Source organism: Hyperolius riggenbachi, chromosome 7 (assembly GCF_040937935.1).
Source record: "Hyperolius riggenbachi isolate aHypRig1 chromosome 7, aHypRig1.pri, whole genome shotgun sequence".
Classification (NCBI taxonomy): Eukaryota; Metazoa; Chordata; class Amphibia; order Anura; family Hyperoliidae; genus Hyperolius; species Hyperolius riggenbachi.
The window spans coordinates 99,268,529-99,283,268 of NC_090652.1; the positions used below are offsets into that span (position 1 = coordinate 99,268,529).

Consider the following 14,740-nt stretch of genomic DNA (forward strand, 5'->3'; position numbering starts at 1 on the left):
CGTAATCTGTAATGTGTCGGACAGCTGGAAGCGGCTGACAGCAGGCGGAGACTTACCGCTGTTCAGCCACCGGAGGCATCGCTGATCTGTGTGCAGCTAGTCTGGGCTTCTCAAGCCCACACTAGCTGCACACAGATCAGCGATCCCTCCGGTGGCTGAACAGCGTCTCCGCCCGCTGTCAGCCGCTTCCAGCTGTCCGACACATTACAGATTACGGAGGGGACAGCCAGGAAGGGGGGCCCCAAGGTGAGAGAAGGGGGGGGGGGAACTTCCCCCCTTCTCCGCTGCTATGCCCATTGCCCTCCTTCACTGGCTGTCTCCCCTCCTGGTCAGGCTTCTCTGGCGGGTGGCGGGCCCCCCCTGACCACGGGCCCTCGGTCCGTGCCCGAGTGCCCTAATGGTCAGTCCGCCCCTGACTGGGGACACCTATAGACCTGGATACCTGCACTGGGAAAACCTATAGACCTGGATACTTCCACTGGGGATACCTTATGACCTGGTTACCTATACTGGGGGCACCTATTTTGGCGGAACTGCTGCCAGATTAACTATTTTTGGGGAACTGCTGCTCTCAGATTAAGTGTATTTTGAGAAACAGCTGCCAGATTATGTGTATTTTTGGTGAACCGCTGCCAGATTGTGTATAATGGGGGAACTGCTGCTTCCAGATTCTGTGTATTTTGGGGGAACCACTGCTGCTACATGTATTTTTGGTGATCCGCTGCTAAATTATGTGTATTTGGGGGAACCGCTGCTGCCAGATAACGTCTATTTTGGGGGAACGACTGCCATATTATCTGTATTTTGGAGAAACCTCTGCCAAATTGCATGGATTTTTGGTGAAATGCTGTCAGATTACATGTATTTTGGGGGGAAACACTATGGCAGAGTTCAGACTTCCCCGGCAGACCTTTTACACCACTGCTAAGGTCATGTATATTTTGCCCCGCCCATGACCACGCCCACATTCTGTTGCGTGACCACACCCATTTTTTGTCAGTGTACAATATCTCAATATAACATATTTACTGTTGTCAATAAATGATTATATCTTAGTCTGTAAAAATATAACGTGAAAGGTGGGAAACACTGGTATGGGGGCCCCATAATCTCCTACTGCCCGGGGGCCCCATGAGTTGTCAGTCCGCCCCTGGTCCTGCTAACTAATAAGCAAATAATTGTCTTACTAGTATTAGCAAGTCAACACAGGCAGTACTTCCAGTGTAAAATAGAGAGCCTGCAATGTAAGGCTCTCTATTACTACTGTCAGAACGGTTCGGCTGATGATAGGCTTAATTACTCACTCGCTTGCCCATAATTCTTTAATAACAGAAACTCCACTACCCTTCTTTTTTTCTAGTGTTAGGGAATTTTTCCCAATGACTCCTTACTGAATAGGTGCTGCTTTACTGAACAGGAAGAGCCAAGATTCAAACCCTGGTCTCCAGTGTCAGAGGCAGAGCCCTTAACCAGTGCACCATCCAGCCAACCAATTGGTCAGAAACGTTTTTTTGTTTTTTTTTTCTCTGTTAGTTTTGAGTACGTTTGAGTCAGAACATCTTTATGTGGGTTGGAGAAAATGACCCTGATTCCTTGTCTTGGAGACAGCCAAGGCTTTTCAGTTACCAGGACATGACATGAAGAACTTTACCCAAAAGGGCAACAGGCTACTATAAAAACACCCACTGAAGTTCTAATTCTTTCCTTTTTTATCCAGGGGGCTTCCCACAGGAAGTGACTGCTATACAAAGACCAATGACCAATGAAAGGGAATAGAAGCTACTGTAGGTGAAAAGATTGTGGCGCGACTTCCACCTGTGAGAACAGCTCCATTTCAGTTAAACAGCAGTCAACAGGCGAATTGTGTAGGCCACAGAAGATACAACCCCACATACAGCAGTGGGAGGCTTTGGAGCATTTGTTCTTGTGATAGACATAACTTTTTTAATAGTCAACCGGGGCCTTTCTGTAATGATATAATTATTGTTATTGGGCTACAAGGAACCGAACTCAGTTGTCCAGGATTCCCCTTTAGTTACAGCTGACAATGTTAAGTTGAACTCTATGCAGATAATTTTGCACCACTGATGAAGTGGAGAGATGGATGCTGAAGAGAGGGAAAAGATTCATTGAGTCCAGAGGAGCTGAAATCCCCTGTTTAAATCCCAGCCAGGGCACTATCTGCACATAGTTTGTATGTTCTCCCGAGTCTGCGTGGTTTTCCTCCGGGGCACTCCTGTTTCCTCTCACTTCCCAAAAATCTACAGATAAGTTAATTGACTTCCCCTAAATTGGCCATAGACTATAATGGACTTATGACCAGGAGCGTAACTATAGGACGCAGCCCCTGTAATCACAGGGGATCCAGAGCTGTGGGGGCCCCACCTAATAACCTACTCTTTCTCTGATACAGGGAACTATACTTCAGAGCAGGTGTTTTTGTGGCTACACTTGTTATGGGTCTGAAGATCATGATGGCCATACTTGTTATATGACCCTTGTGAGACGGTCCTCAAGGCCATGAAGGAAGGTAAGGGAAGGGGTGGGAACATGGGGGCTGGGGGCATGACTTCTAGTTACGCCACTGCCTATGACTATGGTATTGACTAGATTGTGAGCTCCTCTGAGGGACAGTTGGTGACAAGGCTATATACTATAAAGTGCTGCAGAAGATGTCAGCACTATATAATTAATACTAATATACCAACCGGTCTGGGTGCCCTGGCTATGTCCTCCAAGTAGGAAGTGATTACATATGAATATCCTTTTTAAGAAGATAATGTAATGATGTCTTAACATCAAGCAGCCTATCAGATGCAAGGAGGAAATCACACAGAAGACTCTCTGTACGTGACAGGATGATTAAAGCAAACTCATCATTGCTCTTCCAAACATTTCTCCTCCAGTAAATCACCGCTTATGTTTGGAACAAAAGAAACTATTAAATCTTTGGCGTGCCTGTCGCCAGCAGGCGTGCCCCACATAAAACATAAACACAGTGGTAATTTATCACAATTGCAGCAGCAACAAAAAAGACATTTCACTGTGTAAACTAGAAATACCACATGTAACACATTTTCCCCCTGTGCTCGGGAAATCTAGAGATACTTCAGTTAGGTAAAGTTTGTAATCCTGTTGGAATTTTCAGCATAAGGCCTAAAACACAATCTGTTTTTTTTTCACATACCGTATATACTCCACTACAAGTCGACCTTGTGTATTAGTCGACCCCAATATTTGACCCTCTTAAGCGGGATTTTTTTATTGACTCAAGTATAAGTCTACCCAACAAAGTTAATGGCTGCACTTGGGGATTAGGGAAAATTAACAGCTGCACTTGGGGCTCAGGAGGGGTTAATGACTGCACTGCATACAGTATTGCAGCCAGGCCCCCAAGTGCAACAATTATTCACTCCCCCCTCCTGCACCTCAGTATTTCCCCCCTGCCCCTTTCCTTGTTAATTGTTGTGGCCAAAACTTTCAGACCTGTGTTTTCTTGGCATTTCCTTTATCAAGAAAGTGTCAATTGCTGCAAATGGAAAATGTCACTAATAGTACACACATTACTCACTGTGCTCAGTGTTGCCCATGACTCACATATAAGTCGACCCCTATACTTTGATTTACTGAGTCAGACCTACATTTCAAGACTCATATTCAAATATATACAGTAAATCCTAAAAAGTGGCAATAGGTTCCCAGCTAAAGGAATAAAACCAAAAAATGTTATTGCTTCAATGTACAAACCGGACTTACCGGAGCAGAAATGCGTGTCATTATGGAAACTGTCCAAACACTTCAACCAGTCACTAATAACTAAGGCCTGGTACACACTTTCAATGATTATTGGCCAATCACTGACCAATTTTACCACCTCCATGTAGTATGAGGGTCAATAGATATTGAATACTATGAGCAGATGGTGTAGTAAACCCTCATACTACATGGAGGTTGTAAAATGGGTCAGTAATTGGCCAATCATCATTGAAAGTGTGTGCCAAGCTTAAAGGGCAACTGTAATGAGAGGGATATGGAGGCTGCCTATTTATTTACTTTCGAACAATACCAGTTGCCTGGCTGTCCTGCTGATCTGTTTGGCTGCAGTAGTATCTAAATCACAGCAGAAACAAGCATGCAGCTAATCCAGTCAGATCTGACAGTAATGTCAGAAACACCCGATCTGCTACTTGCTTGTTCAGGGTCTATGGCTAAACGTATCAGAGGCAGAGGATCAACAGGACAGCCAGGCAACTGGTATTTCTTAAAAGGAAATAAATATGCAGCCTCCATATCCCTCCTGTTACACTTGACCTTTGAAGCCTGGAACACACAAGCAATTTTGATTGGCCAATTTGACCACTTCCATGTAGTATGAGAAATTACCTACACAATCTGTTCATAGTATTCAGAATCTGTTGTCCCTCATACTACACGGAGATGGTAAAATTGGTCATTGATTGGCCAATCAAAAATGGATAGGCGTATGCACCTTAAAGAGGAGCTGTCAGCCATACTATCACAGAAAAAAACATATATAAGTAGATAAATACTTGCTCTACTTACATAACAAATGTATTGCACTGTCCACGTTTTGATTTTAGTGATTTTTCTACAGTAAAAAAAGAGAAAATCATTTGTAGCATTTCCCATTTTAACTGTGGCTATTTTGAAGCCAATCCTGATGTCATTTCCTCCTTTACTTTTGTCTGCCTGATTGTGTATGCATTGCCTGCCATTCACTACAGAAAGTGCATTGTCTCAGCATGAGAAATATTGGCCAATCAGAGAGAAGCCGAGGTGTGGGAGGGGAAAATAGGAGGGAAAGAGGCTTCAGCCAATCAGGCTGCATTAGTTAAGTCTGAGGGGAAATAGAGAAAAAAGAATGGATTTTTGATTGTATGCCCGACAGTTACACTTTAAGGCTCAGTTCACACTGCACGGATCAAAAACTGATCAGGTCTCAGTTTCAAACTGATTCTTTTTTTAACATTAGGCATTAGTTTTTCCTCCGTGCGTTCTGTTACCCAGCTGCCGCCAATCACTCGGTGTACCCATGGCGCATAAGACAGATCCGTTCGATTCTGAATTATTGATGACTCCCCATAATTGCGTTCTGTTTGCCGAAACGGATCTGTAATAAATAGACTTATGTGAATAGATCCTTCTCTTTGCCTAGGATCTGTTTGTATTGATTGGGATTCGTTCTGTTTCGTTCCGCTAAAGGGAATGTTTTTTTAGTGCCGTGTGAGCCCAGCTTAACTTTTTGTTTAAATATATTTTCCAATAAAGAAAAATATAATTGATACTTTGAAATAAAAAGCGAAATTAAAACACGCACCAATTAATTGCTTTAGCTTGTCACTGTAGCTGCAGTTTCTACCTGTAGCTCTGCACACACTTAGCAAGCAGCGTATCATTATCTTCAGGACTAATCAACAACTTATGAGTAAGTCTTCCGCAGGTGGTGAACTCTTGATTGGGAACTGGGAACACCCTGGTGATTCGCTGCCTCCCCACGTCTGAGGATAGTTATCACCAGCCCTAGTGCTAGGGATGTTGTCATCATTGTTTACATACCATTATTATTATTAACCAAACGTGCTTTGTTACTTCTATTACTGCGCTGTGTTCATAATAGTGACAGCAGCAAAGTTATTCCTATTAAATATGCTATCAATTTTTTTTTACCACTCTTTATTATTTGACTGTAGATCTTTGTGAATGGAGTGCACAATGTTCCGGAATTACAAAATAGGCATAAGTAGTTCTGCTTTACCATAAAATACTTACATCAATGCTCATATGTAATCCTGACTTTTAATATTCCTATATTTTGCCCTAGCAGACTTAAACACATTAAGAACATCATATTAAAACTAAGTAAAGTAGAACTTAACTCAGAACCTCCTTTCAGCTCTAAAAAATTAGCCTCAGCATGATAACCTTTAGGGAAAATTCTTAAGTGGAGTTTATGGAAAGCCTTAAAAAACAGTTTGACTTGATTTCAAAGCACTGAAAGGGGTTAACCTAAGTGTTTACTCTATGGAGAGCTGCCTCAGAAAATCTCTCCTGCAGTCTATTCACAGTTGCTGATGAGAACTAATTAAACACCTTTTTCTGCCTAAACAAACACAGAACACAGAGAAGTGAATTTCTTCAGCAACAATATGTAGATTAAAGACTTTTTATTGTGTGCTGTGCAAGAGTTTGGGTCTGCTTTAAAGGAAAACTGAGACAAAAGGACTAAAATAATTAATAGTTACCTGGGGCTTCCTCCAGCCCCCTTTAGGGCATGGGTTCCCTCGCCATCTTCCTGTGCTGCTCAGATCATCCACTAGCTATCCCACAAACTTGGCTCAGTTGTTCTCCATTGCCCTTACGTGCCATTGCCCACCCTGATGCCAGGTCGCCCCCCTCGAAATCCTGTGGTGCGTTCCGGGGAACCCATGGCATGAAGGGGGCTGGAGTAAGCCCCAGGTAAGTATCAATTCTTTTAGTCCCTTTGTCTCAGGTACACTTTAAGAAAATTACAATCTGCTTCTTCTTGTAACTTCTTTCTGCTCTATTGCCTCTATTGCTTTTTTGTGGTTTTGCTGATCTAAAAGTAGCATTAGATTCATAGGGTGTTTGTGCAAAGTTCATCCAACCAACCCCAGGCCAGTAGGCATGCAGAGCAATGCTTGACATGCTGCAAAGTTATAGATTTGGGTCACCAGAGATTCCTCTCAGCTAAGTCAGTAGGAGTGAAAAGTGGAACCTGAGTATGGGTTTGAACACTGGTTAGATCTGGGAAAGGAAGATATGGAATCCAGTTAGACAAAAATAAATAAACTGCAAGTTGAAGAGAACCATTATTCTAAGTTCGAAAGTACTTTACTGCGGGAATCCCTACTATATGCATGCAGGTGCTTCCATTTATTAAGTTGATGTACATGCATAGAGGATGCCCAGGCAAATTCAACAAGGTGTGGGGTAAGTGGGTAGCTTCACCCTAAACGGTTACTACATAACGACCTATATTGATTTCAGGACAGTAATAAATGTTTGGCTATTATCATAATGGATCATTATCTCTCTTTGAGTCATATGGACCTTTACTGTATAGTCTTCATTTCACAAACAGATGTTTAGTTAATGTTATTATTGCTTGTTGAAATTCTATTATTGAAGGTTTATTTAAGCTTCATCTATTGCAAATAAGCCTGCAAAACTGGGATATGTGAAACCTACTACTATGGACTTTGGTATAACCGGACAATTCTAGCATCCTTTGGCTAATTATACTTAAAGTGAACCTCCAGACTAAAAATCTACTCAGCAGCACTGAAAAGGCTTTGTGTTTCTTGAACAGTTTCACAGCATCAGAACTCTGTTTTTCTTACCCAAGCCTCAGTTTTAGCTGCACAGAAGAAAACTGCCCCGGCATTTTTCCCCTGATGCTGTGCAAAGCATAATGGGATTTCTGATGGTTTTTTCTCATTCTGCTGTTTCAGTTCACTTTTTTTTATTCATTTTGAATTTGAGATTTGAAGCCTAGCGCGTGCAGCTACGACGGTTGACCAGGACACAGGACAGTTGGAACTGTGTCTCATGCTCCATGTCACCTCCTTTCAACCAAAAAGATGGTTGCCCCCATGAAATCACAAGCATGTTCTTTTAAAACAGGGTGCGTAAGATATTATATTACCCATCTATTTTAAATAACATAACTAATGTAACTTAATGACAATATGTTTGTTTAGGCTGAAGTTCCCCTTTCACACCACTTCTATACCTTGTATGTTGTCCCAGCATAGATATAATTCAGGGCATATTCACAGTGGGGCTTTGCGTTTTAATGAGGTAACACACTGTAAGCAGTGAGTTACCGCAACGCAACATTTTCAACACGACGATAACGTCGCACTGTGAATAGCCCACAGGATTACCATTGCAGTGATGTAAGCTGCGTTATAAGACTTTATAACGCAGCTCCGCAACATGGCACTGTGAATGCGACCTCAATGTGTGTTGTATGATTATTTGCAAGCTGTGCCAATAAAAGTGTTTAAAAAATAAATTGCAAATTAAAGCAACCATTGGCTACTCTGGCTGCATGTTTTGGAAATGTCTCACTTATAATTGGGTGAAATATAGCGGCTGTAGCCACCTCTGAAGCTCTTGACGTTCTCAACAGGTTGGCCTTGTGGAGCAGCACAGCAAGGTTATCTCCTTCCTGAATATGAATCACACATAGTGGTGGCTTTATCAACTCATTTCAGTCTTGAGCGTGGCCTTCAACTTTCTGATACACAGACAATCACAGCACAGACCTACCAAAATCAGGTCCGGGGTTCACAGACTCCAGCAGCTCCTGACCTTCTTGTCCCCAGTTGAAGATATAGCAGTTTCCATAGTCTTGGTGAAAAATCTGGGTGAAGTTTCTGCAGGGAGATATTTATATCACGTTGATTATTATAAGAAACTGCTAAAGCCAATCTTTTTTTCTTTGTCTAACATCTGTAAAAAAAAACCACACACTACATAAATGAATCTTAAGGAGAATAACACTCATTTTTGGAGGGAGAGACTAGATCCTATTGTGGAATGAAATCTATTAGTTCCTCTATTCATTGTAATATTCAAGGTGTGTATTGGGAGCTGCCCAAAGGTAGTGCTTATAAATATAACACATAAAAGATAATACATATATAAATGTAGCACCTTACAAATTCATCTCCTTTTAAGAATTTTTTTTTGGCACTTCAACAACGCATTTCATGGCTCACTTCCTCATACCATAGTAAGGACAAGCCAAATAGACAAAATACCTGAGAAATTGGGCCAGACCTGCGAAATGCGGTGTGGAAATGCCAATGTTTATTTTGTTGTCTTCTCTCTGAGGTCTTCCAACACTGTGATGTCTTGGCTGGGTTCAATGAAAGCAAGTGGACTGCCCTGACTTCCGCAAACAAAGGACTCTCTGTGTTTTCCCTGCAGTATCCAAGTATATAAAACATTAAGCATGTATAAATAACCTTGCAAAACCACCCAAAAATTATTATGGTGTGTTTTAGTTACACCATTGGTGATTCAGTACATCTCCCTTCTTCAATCAGGTATATTGGGGTCCATTTGTGACTGCTGGTTGATGTTGGAAGACACCTATCATTGCTAACAGGGACTGAAGGGCCACTTATGACTGTTGGCCAGCCAAGGTGGGAGGCCAAGCTCCGACTCCAGGCCTGTTTTGACTGCACAGACTGGAAGGCCCTGGAAGCGCCAAACTTGGACGATTGGGCAGATAACGTTGCCTCATACATCAGGTTCTGTGAGGACTCCTGTGTACCATCCAGGTCCGTCAAGGTCTACCCGAATAACAAGCCGTGGTTCTCCAACAAACTACGGCAACTGCGGAGGCACAAAGAGGCGGCACACAGATCCGGCAACCAAGAGGATTACAGGAGGGCGAGGAACGACCTTAAGCGAGAACTGAAAGCCGCCAAAAAGGAGTACGCTGAGAAGTTGCGGCACAACCTGTGCTCAAATGACCCACGGGCTGTATGGAAAGGGCTAAAGGCTGCCACAAACTACAAGCCTCCCCCCCAACAGGCACCACCCAGCACTGGACTAGCGGAGGATCTTAGTAAATTCTACTGCAGGTTTGAGGGTCAGGCAACACCTGGGGAGCACCTAGCAACAACCACTCCCCCTCCGGGCCCTACAAACGAAGCCACAGACCAACTCCCCCCCTTGGTGGTGGAAGAGACCGAGGTCCTGCGCCTTCTGTCATCACTTAACACCAGGAAAGCCTCTGGCCCCGACGGCGTGTCCCCTGTCTGCCTGAAAACCTGCTCTCAGCAACTTGCTCCCGTCCTCTCCTCCATCTTTTCTAGGTCACTAAAGGAAGGCAAGGTCCCCGCATGCTTCAAAAAGTCCACTATCATACCGGTCCCCAAGAAGCAGGGTGTTTCCGACCTTAACAACTTCAGACCTGTGGCACTGACGTCCGTCATAATGAAAACCCTGGAGCGTGTGGTCCTATCCATCCTGAAACTCTCCACCCTGCCCCTCCTCGACCCCTACCAGTTCGCCTACAGGGCAAACAGGTCCACGGACGATGCCATAAACATATGCCTGGAGCTCATCTATGATCACCTTGACAAAACAGATGTGTATGCCAGAATACTACTCCTGGACTTTAGCTCGGCTTTTAATACCATCTGCCCACGCATCCTCCAGGATGATCTAACTGCACTTGGTGTCCATCCCGGCCTACGCCTGTGGATCACAGACTTTCTCACCAACAGGACACAAGTCGTCAAGTTGGGCAATATCCACTCAGGGGTAGTGACGACAAACACTGGCGCACCACAGGGCTGTGTCCTGTCACCACTGCTGTTCTCCCTCTACACGAACAACTGCAGATCCGAGGCAGACTCTGTTAAAGTCATAAAGTTCGCCGATGACACCACCATTGTCGGCCTGGTCACCAAGGATAATGTCCAGGAGTACTGTCAGCAGGTGGAGAGAATCTGCCAGTGGTGTAAGATGAACAGTCTAGTGCTAAACACAACAAAAACTGTTGAGCTGATCATAGACTTCAGGAAGGCTGCTTCCACCCCACCTCCCATCTTCATCGACGGCATGGAAGTTGCGAGAGTAACATGCGCTCGTCTTTTGGGGACCACCATCTCCAATGACCTCAGCTGGAGAGACAACATCACTGCTATCCAGCGGAAAGCCCAGCAGAGGCTCTACTTCCTACGCCAACTGCGGAAATTCGGCATGGCCCAGGAGGTCCTAACAAGCTTCTACACCGCCACCATTGAATCGATTCTCTGCTCCTCCATCCTGGTCTGGCATAACGGCACCAATGATAACGACAAGTGCAAACTGCAGAGGGTCATCAGGGTGGCGGAGAGGATTATTGGGAGACCCCTCCCCTCACTTGCCCACCTTCACAACTCAAGGCTGCAATCTAGGGCACTGAGGATCGCAAACGACCATTCCCACCCAGGAAACCGCTACTTTAACCTGCTCCCATTGGGCCGGAGGCTTCGGGCCATCTCAACAAGGACTGCGAGGCACATGAATGCATTCTTCCCCTCGGCTGTCAGCCTCCTAAACTCCCTCCAAATACTCCCATCAGCACTACAACCCCATCACGGATCACGATCCGAGCTGTGACACTGCTGAACTGATCTGTCCGTCCCCCAAGTCTGACTAACTCTACGTAAGACAGGACCTGAGGGCGGACAGGAACCACAGGATGATCTGTCCTGAACGAACACTGTAAATGGTTATCGTTGTTCCTCTGCTGATGTTCCTGCATGCTGTGTACCCTTTATGTATGTCTTCTTTCTTTTCTTTTTTTTTTGAGCGATGTATCGTGCCAAATCCAATTCCGAGTATAACCCTGTTATGCTTGGCGAAATAAAGGATTCTGATTCTGATTCTGATTCTGATTGAGGGGCTCTGATATGGACAGTCCAGCTGCACTGTCACTCACCTGGCAGTCGCTCCTGCATGGCATCCTCCCTATAAGATGAAATTCCTGAGAATGTAGTCTTCACAGTTCTATCTCTCCAGGGGCATACTGAGAACCCAGCAAACTCTCCCTAGAGGATCAGAGTTGTGCATGCCCCCCCCTCCCCCCCCCCCCGCACTACCAGCCCTCCTACTCCCCAACCCCCGAAGACACAGCAGAGCACAGCAGCCTCATACTGTACATCACCTTTTTTCATCAGAGCTACAAGTTCTCCCCACTTCTCTTTTCAGCCGCATCATACAGCAGCGCCTGATGCACATCACATGACATGCAGGAACGGGAGCCGAAAGGAGATAGATAGACTGTGCAGAGCAACTGAAGTGAGGTGAAGGAGGAGGATGTGTAGTCCTGCTAAAAACAGGTAATGCATGACACATATGCACTGTCTGCATCTCCCAACAGAAGTCCCCCCCCCACCCCCACTGCAACAGTCAGCAGGAGTCACTGGGGCTATTGGTATGCCCCTGGTAGTCACTGAGAGGGAGGACAAGCTGGGGAGGTTGTGTTCTTTGGAGTTGCTATTTAGCAGAAAGGAGGAGGCCACATGGACATGATGGCCGAATTAATAACAGTGTGACCCTATTAGCAAATGCAGATAGCCCCTTTAAAGGAAAGAGAGTGGTCCATGAGGGAAGAGGCTTCCTGCCCCCCTCCCTGCCTACAGACCAGTTTCCCTGATCTCAGCAGTTTTGAGAAGTTGAAGTTCACTCACGACACATCGAAATTACAACAGACTCACATGCAGGGGGATAAATCTGTTTATAGATGGGTGGTGGGTTATTTCTGCTCTTGGTGTGACAGCAGTAGTTTGGAGCATAATGTTCTCAAGACTGTGAAGATGAGAGTCTAGTTCAGAAAAACAACCACCAACCCCTCTAATCAATCATCAATGCATCAATCGTTAGTCGGTAGAGTAATTCAAATTCTTGGGGTGCAAATGTCCCAAGAAAATGAGAGATAAACACTGCCTCATCATCAAGAAAGCCCAGCTGAGGACGCACCACCTTAGGTGTTCCAAAAAAAAAATCAACCTACCACAGTTGCTAGTACTACAGTTTTGTACTATTAGCATTAGCATTCATTTAGTCAGTCCTCACATCTTTCATGACAGAGGGATTGAATTATGCACAGCACAGGATACGGTGAGACTTCAGCACATTATAAGATCGGCACAAAGCATAATAAGCTGCAGCTTGTGCTCCTTAATGCGGACCTGAACTCTGAACTCCCTCTCTGCTTTAAAAGATAAGCAACAGCATAATAACCTTTAAAAAAACTTCTCTTTGTTACAACTGATACAAATCATGCAATACATCTGCAGTGTGTCCACTGACTTCTAAAGCTACAGGTGGAAAAATAGAGCCTACATTTTTGCCACTGACCCCTCTCACCCTGCCCTCTGCATTGTCTGGCTTCTTATTTCATGTTAACATGATAGAACAAACCTATCTAGGCACAATGACAGTCTCTTCACCTGGGCGGTAGCCCAGCTTGAAATCCTTCCAGTACTAACAGTGAGGCTGCAACTGCTGGTATTTGGAGCAGTTCACCACAGGGAAGTATTCTTGTAAAATGAATTCTTAACATACTATTAACCATTGACTGGTTATTACATTGCCTTTGATATCTGAGAAACTGCCAAATCAAACTCCCCATTACGTGTAATTTATATGGCCAATAAAATCTGAATCTAATACTACATGCCACAATATTGGTATGGTAATCAGGCCACCTGTGTTATGCTAATAGGAGTGCCATTTAGATGTTTAGAAATGACTAGACTGGCTAGGAGATACAGCCCTGTGAACTTGTTTTTGCATCATACATATAACAGAATACCACCCCATTCCTTTTAGCAGGTTTGTGTAATAAATCCCTAAATAACAGTGCTCTTTGCATGGTTCCGAGGTATCCTCCCCAGTAGACAATGCCTTAAACAGCTGCCTAGATTGTCTATACTTATAAACTGCCCTATTCTGGCTTGTCCCTGACATCCAATAAGGAGGACGAGACCAAGCCCTTACCAGTGCTGACCTTCCTAACCCTTGAAGATGACATCATTTACCTATGGTAAATACTATGGTCTTAATACTGGAATTCTCCTGGCACCATGCTGAGATCAAAAAGTGCCCTAAATAATAATTCCTTTTTTTATATAGCGCTTTTCTCCTGTCAGACTCAAAGCACTTGCGAAGCAGCTACTAGAGAGCACTCAGTAGGCAGTATCAGTGTTAGGGAGTCTTGCCCAAATAACTCCTTACTGAATAGGTGCTGCCTTACTGAGTAGGGAGAGCCAAGATTTGAACCCAGGTCTCCTACATCAGAGGCAGAGCCATTAACCAGTACACTATCCAGCCACCATATATAAAACATAACTGAGGGCAAGGGGGTATCTACAAATATTCGAGCCAGCAGCAAAACTTTGATGGAACCTCCTTATGTTCATTCCACTTTCCCCAACAACCCATGGTGATCCCCATGGTCATGGTATTCTCCTGGGATCATACAAGTGTGCCCACCACCCCTTCCCCCACCCATCAATCATATGGTCATAACACCTGCTCTGGGAGTAATCTGTATTAGAGGAAGGAAGAGTAGCAAATCGCCCCACCCACCATGACTGCTCCCCTTAGGGTCCTTTAACATAGTTACACAACTGCATTATGCCAATACAAATCCAGAATATCTTTATTAACAACAAAACAGCAGTGTCTTGGATCCCTCGGACTTAACGGTTGTACCTGTAGCTGCAGGTTTGTCCAGCAAACATGCAGGTGAGAATCAGTTCTTCTGCCTGGAATCCCAGTTTCATCCTCGTTTCTTTTGGTATTTGGGAAAAGATATCAGAAAACTGCATGAGGTACCATTCTTGTATGGCTTCAATAGCACTGGTGAAATTGCGGTAGTTACACTGGGTACCGTTGTTCGTACACTGCAGGAGAAAAAGAACAAGGTGACAATGTAATATTTCTGTTTTACACATAATACTAGTCACAGTGGGGCTGTTTTACTAAAGCCTTGTACACACGTAGAAGGACTGTAGCCAGAGAGGGATTGGGACATGCAGGGTGGAGCATGAACAGACACGTTGCTAGTCTCCAGGCAGCAATACATACTGCTGCTATGCAGGGTGGAGGAGGGCCGATGGAGGGCTGAATCACAGAGGGGGTGAGTGCAGAGAACAATGCCCTCGGCCAGTTCTTGGCTGCA

General features: G+C 44.4%; 1 protein-coding gene across 1 annotated transcript in view; it reads right to left on the bottom strand.

Annotated features, from left to right (window-relative positions):
* The window catches only part of SCNN1B (sodium channel epithelial 1 subunit beta), a 126,942-nt gene that overhangs the window by 33,719 nt on the left and 78,483 nt on the right, over nt 1-14,740 (bottom strand). Inside the window, exons 5-6 of the mRNA XM_068244448.1 lie at nt 14,272-14,462; nt 8,317-8,423 (exon numbers count right to left, since the gene is read on the bottom strand). Coding sequence (XP_068100549.1) covers nt 8,317-8,423; nt 14,272-14,462 — 298 coding nt within the window. The remainder of the gene's footprint in view (nt 1-8,316; nt 8,424-14,271; nt 14,463-14,740) is intronic.